Genomic DNA, 19,723 nt, shown 5'->3' with positions numbered 1-19,723 from the left:
ACACACACACACACACACACACACACACAGAGAGAGACACTCACACACTCACAATTAGCCGGGCGCGGTGATGGACACCAGTAGGCTACTCCAGAGGCTGAGGCTGAAGAATGGCGTGAACCCAGGAGGCGGCGCTGGCAGTGAGCCAAGATCGCGCCACTGCACTCCAGCCTGGGCAATAGAGCGAGACTCGACCTCAAAAGACACACACACACACACACACACACACACACACACACACACGCACCACAAAACAAAATATGTGATGTAAAAACTGCCAGAACTAAGGCGGGTCAGGCTGGGACCTGCGCTGCCTCAGGATGTAAAGTGTAACAAGGGGGCAGGGGGGATGAGGGGACAGCAGCATGGGCCTGTGAGGCCTGTGGGGTGCCCGTGTTCCCCAGATCCCCCCGCAGCCGGCTCTGCAGTGGTCCGCTCCGCTTGGTGGCCGCGTGCGGATTCGGATTCCAGACCCCAGGCTGCGTGTTCTCCACCGCTTGTTGTGGCCAGTGTTACTGCGGAGACCCCAGAGCAGCCTCGGCGCTATGGAGGAGCCGGGCGCTACCCCTCAGCCCTATCTGGGGCTGGTCCTGGAGGAGCTACGCAGGGTTGTGGCAGCACTGCCTGAAAGTAGGAGACCATATTCGAATCCTCATGGTTTTCCATGGGAACTGGTGGTATGTGCAGCTGTCGTTGGATTTTTTGCTGTTCTCCTTTTTCTGTGGAGAGCTTTTAGATCCGTTAGGAGTCGGCTTTATGTGGAAAGAGAAAAACAACTTGCTGCAACGCTTTCTGGACTAATTGAAGAAAAATGTGAACTACTTGAAAAATTTAGCCTTATTCAAAAAGAGTACGAAGCCTATGAAGCAGAGTCGTCTTTAGAGGATGCCAGCTTTGAGAAGGTGGCAGCAGAAGCACGAAGTTTGGAGGCAACCTGTGAAAAGCTGAACAGGTCCAATTCTGAACTTGAGGATGAAATCCTCTGTCTAGAAAAAGAGTTCAAAGAAGAGAAATCTAAACATTCTCAACAAGATGAATTGATGGCGGATATCTCAAAAAGGATACACTCTCTAGAAAATGAGTCAAAATCCCTGAAATCACAAATAGCAGAAGCCAAAATCATCTGCAAGATCTTTAACATGAGTGAAGAACGACGCGAGATAGCAATACAAGATGCTTTGAATGAAAATTCTCAACTTCAGGAAAGCCAGAGGCGGCTTTTGCAAGAAGCTGAAGTATGGAAAGAACAAGTGAGTGAACTTAATAAACAGAAAATAACATTTGAAGACTCCAAAGTACACGCAGAACAAGTTCTGAATGATAAAGAAAATCACATCAAGACTCTGACTGGACGCTTGCTAAAGATGAAAGATCGGGCTGCTGTGCTTGGAGAGGACATAACGGATGATGATAACTCGGAATTAGAAGTGAACGGTGAATCGGAAAATGGTGCTTACTTAGATGATCCTCCAACAGGAGCTTTGAAGAAACTGATTCATGCTGCTGAGTTAAATGTTTCTTTAAAAACCTTAGAAGGAGAAAGAAACCACATTGTTACTGAGTTATCTGAAGTTGATAAAACAAAGGAAGAGCTTACAGAGCATATTAAAAATCTTCAGACTCAACAAGCATCTTTACAGTCAGAAAACATGTATTTTGAAAGTGAGAATCAGAAGCTTCAACAGAAACTTAAAATAATGACTGAATTCTATCAAGAAAATGAAATGAAACTCCACAGGAAATTGACAGTAGAGGAAAATTCCCGGATACAGGAAGAAGAGAAACTTTCTAAAGTGCGAAAAAAAGATCAGCCATACCACTGAAGGGCTGGAGACCTATGGAAAGCTAGCCAAAGATCTTGAAGAAGAATTGAAGAGAACTATTAATTTTTATCAAAGGCAGGTTATTTCCTACGAGAAAAAAGGACATGATAATTGGTTGGCAGCTCAGACTGCTGAAAGAAACCTCAATGATTTAAGGAAAGAAAATGCTCACAACAGACAAAAATTAACTGAAACAGAGTTTAAATTTGAGCTTTTAGAAAAAGATCCTCGTGCACCTGATGTTTCAAATACAGCATTTGGCAGAGAGCATTCCCCATGTGGTCCCTCACCATTGGGTCAGCCTTCATCTGAAACGAGAGCTTTTCTGTCTCCTCAAACTGTGTTGGAGGGTCCAGTGAAACCCTCTCCTGTGCTTCCGGAGGGAGAAGGAAGAGGCCCAAGAGGCCCAGGGAATCCTCTGGACCATCAGATTACCAATGAAAGAGGAGAACCAGGCTGCGATACGTTAACCGATCCTCACAGGGCTCCTTCTGACAGTGGGTTCCTGTCATCTCCGTGGGAACAGGAACGTAGGATGATGTTTCCTCCACCAGGACAATCATATCCTGATTCAGCTCCTCCTCCACAAAGGGAAGACAGATTTTATTCTAATTCTGATGGACTGTCTGGGCCAGCAGAACTCAGAAGTTTTAATACGCCTTCTTTGGATAAAATGGATGGGTCAATGCCTTCAGAAATGGAATCCAGTAGAAATGATGCCAAAGATGATCCTGGTAATTTAAATGTGCCTGATTCATCTCTCCCTGCTAAAAATGAAGCAACTGGCACCGGCTTTGTTCCTCCACCTCTGGCTCCAATCAGAGGTCCATTGTTTCCTGTGAATACAAGAGGCCCATTCATGAGAAGAGGACCTCCTTTCCCCCCACCTCCTCCAGGAACCATGTTTGGAGTGTCTCGAGGTTACTGTCCACCAAGGGATTTCCCAGGTCCACCACGTGCTCCATTTGCAGTGAGAAACATCTATCCACCGAGGGGTTTTCCTCCTTACCTTCACCCAAGACCTGGATTTTACCCCAACCCCACATTCTGAAGGTAGAAGCGAGTTCCTGTCAGGGTTGATTCCGCCTTCCAAGGAGCCTGCTACTGAACAAGCAGAACCACAGCAAGAAACCTGACAACATTTTTGCTCTCTTCAAAAGTAATTTAGACTGATCTCATTTTCAGTTTAAGTAACGGCTGTTACTTAAGTGATTATACTTTTCTCAAATTGAAGTTTAAGGAATTATAGTTCTTAGTAGTTTAAAAATAAAGATGATTTAAATACAAATCTATGAGTAAATCATTTCCATTTTATTATATTCTAGATAGTATAAGTACTTTAATTTGGTGAACGAATCCACTTTTATAGAAACAATAGTGGGAGTTTTATATATGTAATCTTGCAGGTGGGGAGGTTTTAAATTCTAAAGATTGTGTCTTCATGCCAAGAACTGTATTCACTGTGGTTGTAGATAAATGTGAAAGTAACTTTATGCTTAATTAAATAAATTTTTGTTGACTTTTTTAAAAAAGAAAACTGCCAGAACTGAAAGGAGATATAGATGAATCCACAATTATAGTTAGAAATTTCCTCATGCCCTTTTCAATAATTGATAGAACTAGACAGAAAATCAGCAAGGAGTGTTGGCTTTGGCAGCACTTTCTAAAATTAGAATGATGTAGACAAGATTAACATGGCTCCTGCATATAGATTACACAAAATTTTGTGAAACATTTCATATTTTTAAAAAGAGGAAAAAAAAAAAAGAAAATCAACAAGAATATAAAACAACTCAAAATGCCATTAACCAAAGGAATCAATTTGGCATTTACAGAATATTCCACACAACAACAGCAGAATACACATTTTTTCTTGAGTGCTGACAAATACATGGCAAGATAGAGCTATCCGAGGCCCTAAAACTTGCCACAATCAATTTAAAAGACATAGTAATCATCCAGAGCAAGTGAAAACCACAAATCATTGTAGGGAATCCAACTGGAAATCAGCATAAGAAAGATATGAAAATCACTAAACTTTTGGAAGTTTAAAAACACACTTCACAATAATCTATTTGTCAACAAAGAGGTCTCAAGGAAAAATTTAAAAATACATTGGACTGGATAAACATGAAACTGTGACATATCAAAGTGCTGAGAAGGAAACTTATAGCAATAAATGCATGCATTAGGAAAGAGGAAAAGTCTCGAGTGAGCAATAGATTTCCACCTCAGGAACCTAGAAAAAGAAGAGCAGAATAAACTGAAAGCAAGTAGACGGTGGGGATTAATGAAGATAAGAACAGAAAACACTTACATTTAAAAGAGAAAAACAATAGTTAAATCAATGAAACAAAGAGATAGCTCTGTTAAAAGATTAAGAAAATTTAGCAAACTCAAGCAGAAATTAAAAGGAAAAGAAAAGACATACATTTTAAATATCATAATGAAACAGGCGATATCACTACAGACACCGCACATCACAAAGGACAATCAAGGAATATTACAAACCACTCCACACACATAAATTAGACAATTTAGACAAAATGGACAAAATGCAGTGTTCCTGCTGCGACACAAACTAACTCAACCCACCACGCAGGAATAGACCATTTGAATGACTCTATAACCATTAAGAAAATAGAATTCCTAGTTTTAAAACTACCAAATAAGAAATCTCTAGGTTTAGATGGTTTCACTGGAGAATTCTAACATGTTTTAAAGAAATTAACACCAATGCTACACAATCTTTTCCAGAAAACAGAAAAGGAGAGAACACTCCCCAATTTATTTTGTGAAGTTATTATTACACTGATACCAAAACCAGGAGAGATACCAAAAGCAGGGTGTGTGTGGATATGTAAAGATATGTATAACTTAATATTAACAAATAGAGTTCTACAGTATATTAAAAAAAATGTACCCCATGTTCAAGGGGGGTTGTTGCCAGAAATACAAGGCTGATTAAATCTCAAAAAGTCAATCAAAATAATCCACCATGTTAACAAACAAAAGAAGGAAAGTTACATTGTATCAGTTGTTACATAATAAACATTTAACACATTTCAATATCCGTTCATGATAAAAGTTCTCTATAAAGTGGGAATAGAGGAAACTTTAGCCACTTGATAAAAAGCATCTACAAAAAGCTAGCATTATACAGTCATATGTTGTTTAACGATGCGGATAGGTTCTGAGAAATGTGCTGTCAAGTGATTTTGTCATTGTGCAAATGTGGTAGAGTGTACTTACACAAACCTAGATGGTATATAGAGTAGCTGCTATACACCTAGGCTATATGGAATAGCTCATCGCCCCTAGGTGACAAACCTGTACAGCATATTAGTGTACTGAATACTACAGGCAATTGTAACACAGTGAGTGTTACATTTATGTGCTTGAAACCCAGGGCCCTGGTGGCATAGGCACCCGGGGAATCTACTGGTCTTCTGGTTGTGAAGAACATGGGACAAGTGCAGTATCTGGGCCGGAGTGCATCATTCCTCATGGCACAGTCCCTGGAGGCTTCCCTTGGCTAGGGGAGGGAGTTCCTTGACCCCTTATGCTTCCTGGGTGAGGTGAGGCCACACCTGCTTCAGCTCACGCCCCATGGGCTGCACCCACTGTCTAGCCTGTCCCAATGAGATGGCCAGGTACCTCAGCTGGAAATGCAGAATTACCCACCTTCTGCATTGATCTTGCTGGGAGCTGCAGACCAGAGCTGTTCCTATTCGGCCAGTCACAACTTTATTTCTTATTTTCTAAAAGATTTTATTGAATACACTTTAAGTATAATACAAAGTATTTTTTCAAATAGTGAAATAATCATTTTTTTCCTTTTTCATCTGCTGCTATGAGTGGATTCATAAATTAATTTTCTAATGCTAAAGCAATATTGAGTCCTGGTATTATGTGCATTATGATACGTGTAAGTTATTGTTATAAGTTTAATATTGTTCTGGGGATTCTTATATCCATATTTAGGAGTTAGACTAGCCTGTAGTTTTCTCTTCCAGTGTACTTGTTATGTTTTGATATCAATGTTACATCTTTCCTCATAAAATACATTATTGAATGCTCCCTCTTTTTTTTCTGGAAGTTGTCATAAATATTAAAATTACTTGTTCCCTAAATATTTGAAAGAAGTCACCCAACATTGGTCTGGAAATTTCTTTATAAGAGGTTTTTAACAAGCTTGGGATGCTGAGACAGGCGGGTCATGAGGTCAGGCGATAGAGACCAGCCTGACCAACATGGTGAAACCCTGTCTCTGCTAAAAATACAAAAATTACCCAGGTGTGGTGGTGCTCGCCTGTAATCCCAGCTACTCAGGAGGCTGAGGCAGGAGAATCACTTGAACCCAGGAGGTGGAGGTTGCAGTGAGCCGAGATTGCACCACTGCACTCTGGCCTGGGCAACAAACTGTGACTCCATCTCAAAACAAAAACAAAAACAAAACAAAACAACAACAGAAAAACGTTATTAACTACTGCCAGCATTCCCTCAGTAGTTACAGAATTATTGATAAACTTCTTAGTTCAGTTTTAAAAATGATGCTTTTCAACAATTTGTGTGTTTTACCTAAATTTTCAAATGCATTGGCTTAAAGTTGTTTATTCATTTCTGTATTATTATTTAATAATCGCATCATCTGTCATTTCTTTCCCTTTCATTCCTGATGTTATTTATTGGTACTTTGTGTCACTCCTCTTTTCTCCTTACTCGGTCACACTAAAGATTTGTCTCTTCAAAGAACCAATTTTGAGTTTAGTTCTTGCCACCTTCTATTTAAATCATATCTGTTCTTAGTTTTATTATTTCCTTTCTTCTGCTTTTTGAGGTAGGTGTTATTTTACTATTATTATCTAACTTCCTAATATGATGTTTAGCTCCATTTATTTTCAGTGTTTTTTTTGTATCTAATATTAACTTTTAAAAATATGTATTATTTGAAGCACTTTGTACCAAATGAACAGTATACATATATGTCATACAAATAGCTGAAAGGAACAAGTAAATTCTGCAAATTAATCACTATGGACACAAGTAACTGGATTAGTGAATGGGTTCCAGTGAATGAGTGTGTGAAATACTCACTCTTGGTGAAGGGAATTCCAGAACTTTGGCTCTTCCCGAATCATCAGCACAGACCCAGGAGCCTCTTCCAAGGAGACGCTCCAATGGAACAGGCCCAGAGTAGTCATAGACCTCACTGTTTCTGCTTATTTTAAAAATGGTTTTACCTCTGACAACCACCATTTCCTGTGATATTTATCAGCGTTCCTCACTACACATGGTAGAGGCTTTGCAGAGATTCCCTTGCTCACCACAGAGGAATGCTATCATGCAGAGCATAAGGCCAACAACTGGAAAAAAACTTGAAGAAGGAAAATCTCAGAGCCTACATCGCTTCAGTCTGGGATGCACACCCAAACTCCATGAGAAATAGCCCAGGAACTTATGAGAGGCACCACCTGAGTGTGCTTTAGGTATTCAGAGAAGCCTCCCAGCCAACATCACCCTTTCAAAAGGAAGCAGGAAGAAAGATATTCCCAAAGAGAGTCACTCGTTCTCCCTGTAGATAGCATCTCCAGATCATCCACTTGTCATTTCCACATAGGTGTCTCTTCTCCCCACGAGATCTGAGCCATCCACGGGACATCCAGACATCCAGGTGAGCTCCTCTGTTTCTGGAATACAAATGTTCCTGCTCTGCAGGCATGGAGGCAGGTGTTACCGATGTTCTTTGTGTGTTGAAGCTGGCAGTGGTCAGCCTGGGGCTTCTGGTGACCCTGAGGAGATTGAGCTGTTAAGCTTTTGCGTTAGTAAAGGACAACACGTGTGTTTGAATTGAAGCCTCCAGGTGCCCAGAGTGCATTCCTTGCTGTTCATCTCTTCTCTGTTTCTGATTTTCTTTCTACTCTGATTCTTTCTTTAGATCTAGCCGCATTTATCCTTCTTTGGTCTTATCATACACGAGTCTGATTTTGTCTGTTTTGCTGCCATAGGTAGGCAGGGAATCAGGGCTGAGGGAAATTTACTATCCATGCCATGTTATACTGCAGGTGAGAAAACTATGACCTGAGAAATAAAAGAACTTGCTCTATGTCACCAGAGATCCAGCGGGTGAGCCACAACAGCAGCAGAGAAGATGCGTCAACAACAAAAATAAAATAATTTCCAAAGGAATTTTTGTATTTGATATTGCAAAAAGGAAACTGAAGTAGTCACCGAAAGAAAAATCAGGATTTTGTTTTTCTTTTCTAGCTGAGTAAATGGTTTGGTTTTTAATTACATATGGAATGTGTGAAGGGGACACCACCATCGGTCAGAGCTTTAGGCTCCAAGGTGATTGAATTGCTTCAAAGTGTCATGCAAGTGGTGACAAGGCACCATCTGTTTCTGTTCTCATGATCCTTACTCCACAACCTCAAGAGGGAAAGAAATGTCACCTACTATATCTTCTTTCAATTACATTAAATTCTACTAATTATAGCCTACTTCCTATTGAACTAGCAGGCAAACTGCTGTCCAGCAATTAAACACTGAAAATGAATGTCTGAAATCAAGCTCAGAATCTTGTAAAAGTGCTTAAGTGAAGCAGAGACATTTAGAAAGGTTTCTCTAGTCTTCGGTCAACATTGGCCACAGTTAAGAGGCCCACTGTTTACAACTCCGTGGTCCCTTGAAATCAAATGGTTCTGCTGCTGCCTTAAGCTGGGACATCTTCACAGACATCTCCAGTGACTGGGACCAGTTTCTCTAAACGTAGCACATAAATCCTTTCTCATAATTCCCTGAAATCTCTGTCCTCAGATCCTTCCACCTCCTCTGGGACACTTCACAGAGGCTGCCTACATCCTGTCCTCACAGAACCCACACAACCGCTTTGCCTTCTCACTGTCAGGGAATCTCACGCCTCATTCTCACTGATTCCACTCATGTCTCTCCCTCCTCCCACCACCGAGGAGTTCAAACTTTGGTCAAATAACCAGGATGGGGGCTGTCTGTAGATAGTTTCATTTTTTTGTTTTGTTTCTAAACCTCCTCCTTAGCTTTAAGGCGGCTACGTCATGGCTGACTTTTGAATAGAAATGTGTACTATTCCCCAACCTGAATCTTCACCCTTGCATCTTCATCCTGAGAGTTCTTGCCCTGACCCCCACCCCCCGCCCCACAGTCATAGAGGCTCAGGCTGGTATGTTGAGTGGAAAGGTACCTGCCCTGTGTATGGACAGCCCTATGCTCACCAGTATCTATCACCAGCTTGGGGATCCATCACATTCCTCTCTCCCCTTATGATTCCTGGTAAAGGGAAAGGAAAATGGATGCCAACTACACCTAAAACCTCTGATGAAACTACAATGGCCATATTGCCCTGTACCTGTCTGTTCTCCCAAGTCCTTCTCCAGCCAAGCATACCTCTGCTTCTCCTCAAGCAAAGCTAAGAGATGAATTTTTATCCTTCTCTAAATACTTAACTGTTGTCTCTAAAGTAGTTTCCTCAGAGATTGAGTAGTACACTTCCAGGATTTGTTCAGCAAAGCAATGCATCCCTTTGTCCAGGCAAGAGTGGTTTTGCACATGCCTCTGGCCACTCCGTTGATAAATCGAAGGACATGCTTACTGGGCAGAGTATTAGCTAGTCTGGGCTGCAGGCACTGAAGGAGCCCACAGAGGAAATACTCACTCCTAGTCGTCCTTAAACTCACAGTGGGGTAATGGGGTCTTTTTACCATTTGAAAACCAATTACCTGCCAGAGCTTATAGAGTATGGGCTAATTCTGAAACTGAAACTCCTTGTCTAGCCTCCTTGATTCTCATAATAAACACAATTCTCCTCCTTCCCTCTCTCCACCAACTTCAACAGTTAGAAAGGTGTTATTCAGTCCCCCTGAGCAGTCAATAGAGTGTACATCTCAGCTGTGTGCCTGCTCACATCCCGGCTTCAGAATGGACCGAGACCATATTTCATGGGTCTAAAGATCCCCTGTCCAATGCTTTCGGTAAAAAAGACTGTCCGACTGTCCTGAGAACAAATGCGGCAATATTTTCACCTGCCCCTTACTAATAATTTAAAATTAGATTAATGAGAATTGGCAAAAGGGAAGGGAAGAAAGGGAGACAATGAAATTCTACAGGAAATGACCTGACAGATACTAGAAACCACAGGTCGTGTTCCAATTTCCCAAGCAGAACAGAGTCTGTACAAACCGAGCAGCGCTAACTAGAAAATCTGAAATCCAAAATGCCCCCAAATACAAAACCTTTTGAGCACTGATGTGACCCCACAAGTGGAAAATTCCACACATTAATTCTTAACACAAACTTTGCTTTTGGCACAAAGTTATTTAAAATAATATATAAAATTACTTTCGGGTATGTGTACAACTTATTATGAAACATAAATGAATTTTATATTTAGATTTGAATCCCATTCCCAAGATAGCTCATCATATATATATAAAATAAAATACATCCAGAACCAGGAGATTCCCTGGGGGTTTACTGCATTATATATATATATACACACACACACACACACACACACACACACACACACACAATGCATTATATATATGCAAATATCCCAAAATCTGAAAAAAACTCTGAAATTTGAAATACTTCTGATCCCAAGCATTTCAGAGAAGGGATACTCAATCCGTCTTGAGAGAGGTAATAAAAGAAAAGCTCAAAAAACCATCCCAAGGCAGATCCAGGACACCTCTGCTACCAGGATGAAAGAAGTCCCAAGCACTCATGTGTTATTCGTGGTGAAGCTTTGAGGGCTTCTTATCAAGGGAGTTTATGAGAGATCCAGCGTTTCCAGATGAAAATCCTGACCCAGGTTCGTGGCAATAGGCATGGAAACTGAAATGAACAAGCACTCGACAAAGCTCAATGACTAAATGAGTGTGCAAAGCGGAGAGAGGAAGAGGGCAATCGTGATTCTAAGACTTTGGTGGTACCTATCATTTTGAGAAACCAGGAAGAAAGATAAAGTACAGGAATTCTTGAAACCCCGTCTCTACTAAAAAAATACAAAAAACTAGCCGGGCGAGGTGGCGGGCACCTGTAGTCCCAGCTACTCGGGAGGCTGAGGCAGGAGAATGGCGTAAACCCGGGAGGCGGAGCTTGCAGTGAGCTGAGATCCGGCCACTGCACTCCAGCCTGGACGCCAGAGCCAGACTCCGTCTCAAAAAAAAAAAAAAAAGTATAGGAATTCTCTTTTGATATTATAATGTCCCAGGCTCAGAGAAAACCAGTGGCATGTATTGGTTCCAACAACCTTCACATGAAAACCCCTCAAGGTTATACTATCTTCCCGACAAAGATGGGAAAAGTAAGCTTAAGTATTTTCTCTAAGAGGAACCGTGGAGCGGGTAGTTCAATTTCTTCCATATAGATTTCAGCTGATAACTGTGATGCTCCTTAAGCAGATCTATTTAAAGTCCAGGCCAGGGGCAAACCATGGAGATCATTTACAGCTGTTACAAATGAAGGACAACTGTCAGTGTAATCCCTGATGCAAGGAAGGGGCTACAAGAAAGGAGAGTTGAGTGGTGGAGGACAGAGCTGTGGAAAACATCTAAGTTGGTGGAGCTAAGGAAAGAATAAGAGAGAATAAGAGGTGATGTCTGCATAATAAAAATAAATCAAGAGAGTGAGACTTCTTAGATATTGTACTTATGAAGTGTTCTAGAGTCTGGGAAATCAAGAAAGGTAACTACATATAACCTCCATGAGTCTGGCTATAAGCTCTATCAGGCATGGCGCTGTGAGAACGAGGGTAACTTGCATTTATCCATTTGCTTGTCGTTCATTCATTCACCGTACTTTCCTTTGCAGCAGCTGAGAGAACCATGGCGACAACTCCCACTGCTGCTTTCAGGGCCCTCATGGATGGAGTGACAAGATCTCCCCAGAGTCCCCGACCCCAGTGAACTCCTTATTAGAGAATCTACCTTCCCCGTGATGGTGAATGACAAGGGCCAGGTGCTCATTACTGCCTCCTGCTAGGGCCAAGACTGCCTCGTGGTTGTGTCCCGTGAGGGCTACCTGTTGCATGCTGGTTTGGCTCCATGTCTCCTCAATACAGTGAGCTGACTCTGTCCTTGTCCCGGGGATCCCATAGGAGTACACCCATCCTTGGCACCACTAGGAAATGTCCTACAGGACTCTGGTGTTGAGACACAGATTGATCCAGAACCAGGACTGCCCTGGGGGTTTACTGCATCAGTGCCTTCGATGACACCATGACTGCAACGCCGATCCAGTTTGGGACATGGAAGGGGCTTACTTATCCGGGGCCGGGCCTGGTACTGGGTCAGCAAGTTCGGCCATGACAAGGTGCTGTCCAGGTTCCTTGGGATCAAGGTGACCAGTGTGGCTGGAGTGTACTTCCCCGACACCTGTGGGGACACAGAGCGCTTCAAGGTCTCTTAAGAAGGTTCCAAGATCTCACTCCATGTCAGGGGAGTGTCTGCTCCCCCATTAGGGAGTCTGACTCAGGATAAACAACAGAGTTGGTTTCCCTTGTCAACGAGCTTCCATTTCAATACAGATTGTTTTTGACTCCGTTTGGAACCACCACAAATCAAAAGCACGATGATTAAAAGGCACCAAGACACAAGAGAGGTGGGCCCTCACTGCCACTCCCTCCTGTGGCCAAAGCTGAATAGAAAAGCTTGTCTTACTCACCACTCTATTTCCCTGCCTAGTGCCTGGAACACGGAGTGTTTATCAATATTTCTTAAATAAATGAAGTTGCAATACGGCTTTAATCTTTCCCCAATTATTCTGTACAAACTTTTGGTCATGTTGGCGGTCATACTGGATAAGAGAAAACTTTCCAATTGTCTCCTCTTTCCCACCCTTGCATATATGCAGGAGTCAGTACTTCTGAGAATATTTTTAGCAATATTTTGTGGGGGATGACGATGAAAACTGCCAAGGGAAATAATCAGGTTTTAATTAAATTTCTTGCTCATTGACATTGTATGGTCCCCCTTGTGAAGTGACCCAGAGAGGTGGAAGAATCTAGACGCAGACTATTCAGGGAATGATAGAAGGATTTATGTGCTATGGCTGGAGAAGTGTGGCTGCAGTGTACTTCATTGACACCTCTGGGGACAGAAGCCAGTTTGAGGTCTCTAAGAAGTGGCTCAATATCCCACTCCATGTAATGTGAGTGATACTTCGCTAAAAGGAGTCTGAACCATGTTAAATATCAGTCCTATATCCCCATTTTCAAGGGGTTTTCAGTCTAGCAGAGGAGAAATTGGTCACTGTGTAATGGAAGAGTTACAAATCGCCAATGTAATTCTAAATCTTACATGCTATGGATAAGGGACAACATCTTCTGGTTTTTCTGTGCTATGCACTGAGTATTAAATGCCTTCAGAACAGGTTATTTTTCTGTTTTATTTGCTATTGTGCCTCCCAGTTCTAAATAGTTAGAAAGAGATGGTGGATAAGTGGAGAAAACAACTATAAAATTCATGGGAAACAAGAATCGTGTCTATTTTGCTTACCACCAGATCACTAGCATATAGTGCAATATCTGGCTTACAGTAAGTGCTAAATAAACATGGAGTAAATGAATGAAATCTAAGGCAACGTAGTCCAGGGACAGCAGGGAGACTGCAACATGTTACAGTCTATGTCTGTAATTCAGGGATTTCCTTCCCCAGGCATGGAGTGGGACCCCTGGGTGAGGGTATGTCTGAATGGAAAGTGGGGCAGCAGGGTGGTGATGAAGCCAGAGGAAATCTTGTAGCAACTTCTTCCACAGAGGAGCAGGATCACTCTGTCTAAAGGTAGAGAAAAATGGGACAAAAGATGAGATTTCTCATAACGCTAAGATTGGATCGAATGAACTATGACTGTCCTGTGACTCGAATCCCAAGAAATTGACAAGTGAAGCTCTTCCTCATTTAACTAATTCCTTTGTCTACACAAATCTACTTTAGTCTTTGGCACAGATGAATAGTGTTCCATGGGGTGGCCATAGTATGCTTATTCAACCATGGAAATTTGGATTACATCTAATGCTTATTGTTACTCAAAATTTGAAAATGACTGATTTTATATGTCATTGCATACAAGTGCAAGCATTTCTTTGGCATACGGTCCAAGAAGGTCAGCAGCTAGTTAAAAAATATTTATTTTTGAAATGACAGATGCTGACAAATTGTCATTTTAAAAGGGTATACATCAATTTGCACTTATAACAAAAATACAGCCCTAGACTGTTGCTAGTACTGGATAGAATGAATTTTTGTTTGATATTATTGTCAGTATAGAAGTGAAGAAATGTTATTTTAATTTGTGTTTCTCAGGTTACAAATGCAGAGGATGATTTTATATATTTATGTTCATTTATATTTCTTCTATAAATCATCTATTTCATTCTATTTAGCATTTGTCTTTTCCTTCTTGATTACTAAGTGCTATTACAGAAAACACTTCTTTGTCTATTTTACATGTTGCAAATATTTCGTTCCATTTGTTTTTTATCCTTGTTTTTGGTGTAATATATATGTTTTATATCTGTATGTGGTCAAATCTATCAGCCTTTTTCTTTATAACATCTTTTATTGTTTTGAAAATCTCCCATTACAAATGTATTAAAATATTTTTCTATATTTTCTTCTAATACTTTCATGGTTGTACATTTTACATTTAGCTATTTAATTTATATGAATTTTTGTATTATATCACGTATATTATTTCTAAATGTATGGCCAATTATGATAGCATCTTTGACCTTTCAAAAGTCAATATTTTATTGATTGACTTTAATGGTTACTTTTTCATATAATATGCTTCCACATTATATTAATTTGCTCTTCCAACTCTGTCCTCTAGACTACTGACCTATTCATCTAATTCTGCACCAACCATACTGCTTTTGTTACTGCAGCTTTGAAGCAAGTTTCACCATCTGAGAAAACAAATTCTTCTCTATGTCCCTATATTATGTTACTCAACATTTCCAAAAATCTTTTATGTGTTTTTTTTGATACTTATGTTTGCAGATTAAACTATAGAATCAGCTTATCAATTTCCTTTAATATATGTCAGAATTTTTAGCAGGATTATATTCAAATTAGAGATTATTTAGGGATAGTTAATATCTTACTTTTCTTAAATTTCCAACTTTTATTTTAAGTTCAAGGGTACATGTTCAGGATGTGTGGGTTGTTACACAGGTAAATATGTGCCATGGTGGTTTGCTGCACAGATCATCCTATCACCCAGGTATTAAGCCCAGCACCCACTGGCTATTCTTCCTGATCCTCTTCCTTCTCCCACCCCCCACTCTTCGACAGGCCCCAGTGTGTGTTGTTCTCCCCATGTGTCCGTGTGTTCTCATCATTTAGCTTCCACTTACAAGTGAGAACATGCAGTATTTGATTTCCTGTTTCTGACTTACTTTGCTGAGGATAATGGCCTCCAGCTCCATCTGTGTTCCTGCAACTGACTTTATCTCATTCCTTTTTAAGGCTGCATAGTATTCCATAGTGTATATGTATCACATTTTCTTTATTCAGTCTATCAATAATTAACATCTTAAAATATTGAATCTACTCATCTAGGAACAAAAATGTGTCTTCATTTATTCAAGTATTGCTTTCTATTCTTTGTCAAGTCTTATAGATTTTCCCAGAAAGCCTTTGCACAATTCTTAGTAGAATTATTCTTGGTCATTAAAATTTGTTGCCATTTTATAAACTATAAAATTATATTGTTCTATTAATAATGGAACATTTTATCATTATCTATTCCTACTTAATAGAACAATTATTAAAATTTGTGTTTATCTTGAATTTAAACAACTTGCTTAACTCTTTCATTAGTTATAATAGTCTGTCAGTTGATTCCTTATGTTTTCCACTACTTCCCAGCAAATAATGGAAACTTTTGCTGGTTGCATTGTAACGTTTATTTATTTTGTTAGCTAGGATGTCCATTATCCATTAAAATTATGATTGGTATCAGTGACAGAGAGCAGCCTTGCTTTTTTTCCTGATTTCACAGGAATGCTTCTAATGTTGTGATATTACTTGTGTGTGTGTGTGTGTGTGTGTGTGTGTGTGTGTGTGTGTATATATATATATATATATATTTTTTTTTTTTTTTAGAAGGAGTCTTGCTCTGTCACCTAGGCTGGAGTGGTGCGGAGGCACAATCTTGGCTCACTGCAACCTCCGTCTCCCTGGTTTAAGCGATTCTTCTGACTCAGCCTCCTGAGTAACTGGGACTACAGGCGTGCACCACCATGACTGACTAATATTTGTATTTTTAGTAGAGACGGGGCTTCACCATATTGACCAGACTGGTCTCAAACTGGTGACCTTGTGATTCGTCCATCTTTGCCTCCCAGAGTAATGGGATTACAGGCGTGAGCCACCGCGCCAGGACCAATAGTATACATTCTAACAGATACTCAATCTATACAGATAAGAAGGTTTCCTTCCTAAGATTTAGTTTGTTTTTTTAAATGAAAAATAAATTTTGTCAGCTGCTTTGTTGTTATCTATAGGAATAGCGAGAAAATTGATTGCTTTATTTATTTATTTGTTTGTTTATGCTGCATCACATTAATTCCAGAGTCAGAGCATTTAACCACTAAGCTATACTGATATATTTTAGAAGCCTCTCTCTCCCTCCAAAAACTCAAGAGTTGAAATAAAATGGATGTTTCTGCTTATGCATCACTAGGCTTAATATTTTGTTAACTACAACATCCCTTTCTCTAGATATTGTTGTTTCATGGTAACAGCAGCAATGTGTGTTCACTCCTAGAAAATCTCAACCACAAAGAGTTTTTCTTTTGTTTTGTTTTTGAAGACATTAACTTGAAAAATTAGTCATGAAACCTCTAGGCAGAATTGATGCTCAAGTTAAAATGCTATTCATTGATTTGAAAGTGAAAAGAGAAACTGTCAGAGTGCATTCTCAACTTTATGCTGAAAATGAATTAAGAAGTAACTTACAGTAGTTACAAAACTTACAAAACTTACAGTAGATTAATCAAAAGAGCATCTGACTTTACCCCTAAGCGAATTCTCCTTTCTAGTTTCTTAGACATTGTTTGATTGCCTCATCCGCACATGACCTTGAAGAATACATGTACATAGAATGTGACTGTGAGTGTTATCATTCATTTTACACCCATTTTTAGGTGAGTGGTGTGCCAGGATGTCCTGAGTCTGGATTTGGGACTCTGAGGGGAGACAGTAATATTCTCACCTCTCCAATTTAGTCTTAATTCATTTTATGGAATCTTTTTGAGATCCTGAGAATGGTAAACAGGCTTCCTCATTTTTTTTTCTAGATATCCACATTTTCTCCCATTTTCTGAAGAACCAACAAAATCTTTGTCATCTACTCAAAGCTTTTGAGAATCCCCCTACCTCGACGTCTGGCCACTTTCCATTGCCAACTCTGACCCCAATTCAATTCTTCCGTGAAGTCACATGGGAAGATTCTGGACTTATTTTTCCCTCATTCTTACTATCTTGTGACTCCTCTTTTCTTGAAAATTTAAATGATAATTTACCTGTTTGCCCATGAACATGATTGACAAGATCCTAAGTGTTGTTATGCACCATTTCACCCACTGATCCCAGCAACATTATGCATTGTAATTCAATTATGTTTGTTCAATTGGAAAATAAATTTTCAGAGCATTCCCCAGGAGGACGCAAGAATTGAGATCTGCACATCAGTTACAATGCTTTCTGGATGGTGGAAGGGAATGGTTCTGCTACCAGCCTGGCCACAGCCTGCGTTATTTTGTCCCAGAGGTAGAACACAGGCTCGGGGTCCTCCACTGTCTGAAGGTTTGCTGTTGGCATGGTCAGGATGACGTTGTTCATGGCCACCTCTCCCTAGGGAGCTGGATTCTCATTACGCCTCTTCCACTCCTCCAGGGATGTCTGACCTGGGAATGAAGGTTAAAAGAAGGTGATACCTGCTCTGTATGCCTGGAGGGGTTTTTGAGAGAATCCAAAAAATTATTGAAAGCGGAAGTAAAAGTGCCATGAAAAATGTCAAAAGTTAACTTAAATGGGGGGGTGGGGTGGGGGAAGAATGCTTTACCTTCAATTTACCCTGCCCTACACCGTGTTTTCTGGGTTTAAATGGTAGCACTTTGGCCACATCGAGAGATAACTTGGTGACTAATAAAGTCTTTGTTGTTGTTGTGGAATGAAATGCACATCCCTGTTCCTTTTCCATCTTTCTCTCAGGGCTCTAAGGATAGCGGGTCCATATCGCCCAGACCACTGTCAGCCCTCAAGACTCCCTCCTCTTCTTTCCATCACTCAGCCCCTACCCCTCACACAACGAACCCACTCCCACCTCCAAACTTGCCTCTCCTCTGAGTCCAGCCTGAACCTGAATCCCCCGCTCATCCAGCTTGAAGTATGGACCCGACACAGCCCCACGGATGATGACGGACACGGGGCCCAGTGTATCTCTGGGAGGCACAACAGTGTAGAGGGGTCCCCCTCTCTCCCAGAGGCAGGAGATGGACTTCTTTGTTCTGTCCAAGATGTACTGACACGACAGTCACCACAAGGGGGCAGAAGTAAGTTCCCAGTGGGCTTAGGTTATCCACGTGGCACCGGATCAGCACCTGCCACAGTGAGAAACCAGCAAGAGTGGGTGAAGGGACTTGTGCTGGGGATGACTGAATGTGTGTGTGTGTGTGTGTGTGTGTGTGTGTGTGTGTACATGCATGTGTGTGTTCATGGCCAGAAAGGATAGGGTCGGCCTTGTCCCAAGCAGACCTAGGAGGAGGAGCGTCTGAGAGTGACCCATCTCTTTGGAGGGAGTGGAGGTCTCCTCCCATATATTCACTTTCTCCAGGTCACCCCTTTCTGTTCATAATTATTCCTGGTTTTCTATAGAGATTTGGGCTTTTTTCTTTGATTTAATCAAAACCAGCCCCGAGGTAAATATTGACTCAAAGACACTGACTATGCCCCTGTGATTTCCTACAGGTATTGGATAGGAGAGGTGAGGGACTGCATCCCAGATTTGTGTCTGTGGAAGTGATTCCTATATCTGGGGTGCTGTTGGAGCTTGGTCAACAGTGAGATAATGTTTCAGATGCTACAGGAAAGTGTAATTAGAAAGACTTTGATACTGGGTCAAAGAGGAGGAGGGGATAAAGGAAACATGTTTTTTGAGCACTTGTTTATGTGTCAAGCTCTGCTAGGGGCTTCATGTTCTGTATCCCATTTACTGCTTACAACAACCGAAGGTTTTTCTGTGACTACTTTCCTTGCCTGTAAAATGAAGGTGATAACTGCTCTGTATGCCTGGAGAGGTCTTTGAGAGAATCCAAAAAATTATTGAAAGCAGAAGTAAGGGTGCTATGGAAAATGTCAAAAGCTGACTTAAATAGGGAGTGAGGGAAGAATACTTTACCTTCAATTTTGCAGCGACTGCATCCTCAGGAAATATAGCTTCTGCGGTTTGTCCTTCAGGTAAGTAGAGTCCAGTACTCACCCAGGAATGTCTGTTATCTGACAAGAACCATGGGAAAGGTTGAGATCTTCCCATCCCCATGGTTCCACATTGGTGGAGAATTCCCGTAATCGCTTCCAGAGCTAGTGGATCTCCCGTGCACACCTCAACCCAGCCAGACTGCCCTAACTGAGGCCTCCCATACCTCACTTACAATTCCTGGTCTCCATCTCCTTAAAAGTTTATGAGAAAGAATGACGATGTGGTTTGGTTCTGTGTCTCCACCCAAAGCTCATCTTAAATTGTAATCCCCATGTGTCAAGGGAGGAACCTGGTGGGAGGTGATGGGATTATGGGGGATGGTTTCCCCATGCTGTTCTTGTGATAGTGAGTGAGTCTCCTGAGATCCGATGGTG

General features: G+C 41.0%; 1 protein-coding gene and 1 non-coding gene across 2 annotated transcripts; both read left to right on the top strand.

Annotated features, from left to right (window-relative positions):
• The first annotated feature begins 469 nt into the window (after positions 1-469).
• On the top strand, positions 470-3,015 carry LOC126951047 (cTAGE family member 15-like). Its single transcript, XM_050784930.1, is given in 3 exon segments — positions 470-1,796; positions 1,798-2,861; positions 2,863-3,015. Coding segments are annotated over 3 exon segments (2,412 nt in total). The 5' UTR covers positions 470-545; the 3' UTR covers positions 2,960-3,015.
• Positions 3,016-3,466: 451 nt separating this feature from the next.
• On the top strand, positions 3,467-3,569 carry LOC126951779 (U6 spliceosomal RNA). Its single transcript, XR_007724642.1, has one exon. It is a non-coding gene; the product is annotated as a U6 spliceosomal RNA (small nuclear RNA).
• Positions 3,570-19,723: the final 16,154 nt, after the last annotated feature.

Source organism: Macaca thibetana, chromosome 3 (assembly GCF_024542745.1).
Source record: "Macaca thibetana thibetana isolate TM-01 chromosome 3, ASM2454274v1, whole genome shotgun sequence".
NCBI classification, from domain to species: Eukaryota; Metazoa; Chordata; class Mammalia; order Primates; family Cercopithecidae; genus Macaca; species Macaca thibetana.
Note: the sequence above shows the minus strand (reverse complement) of the source record. Positions and strands in the feature narration are given on the sequence as shown.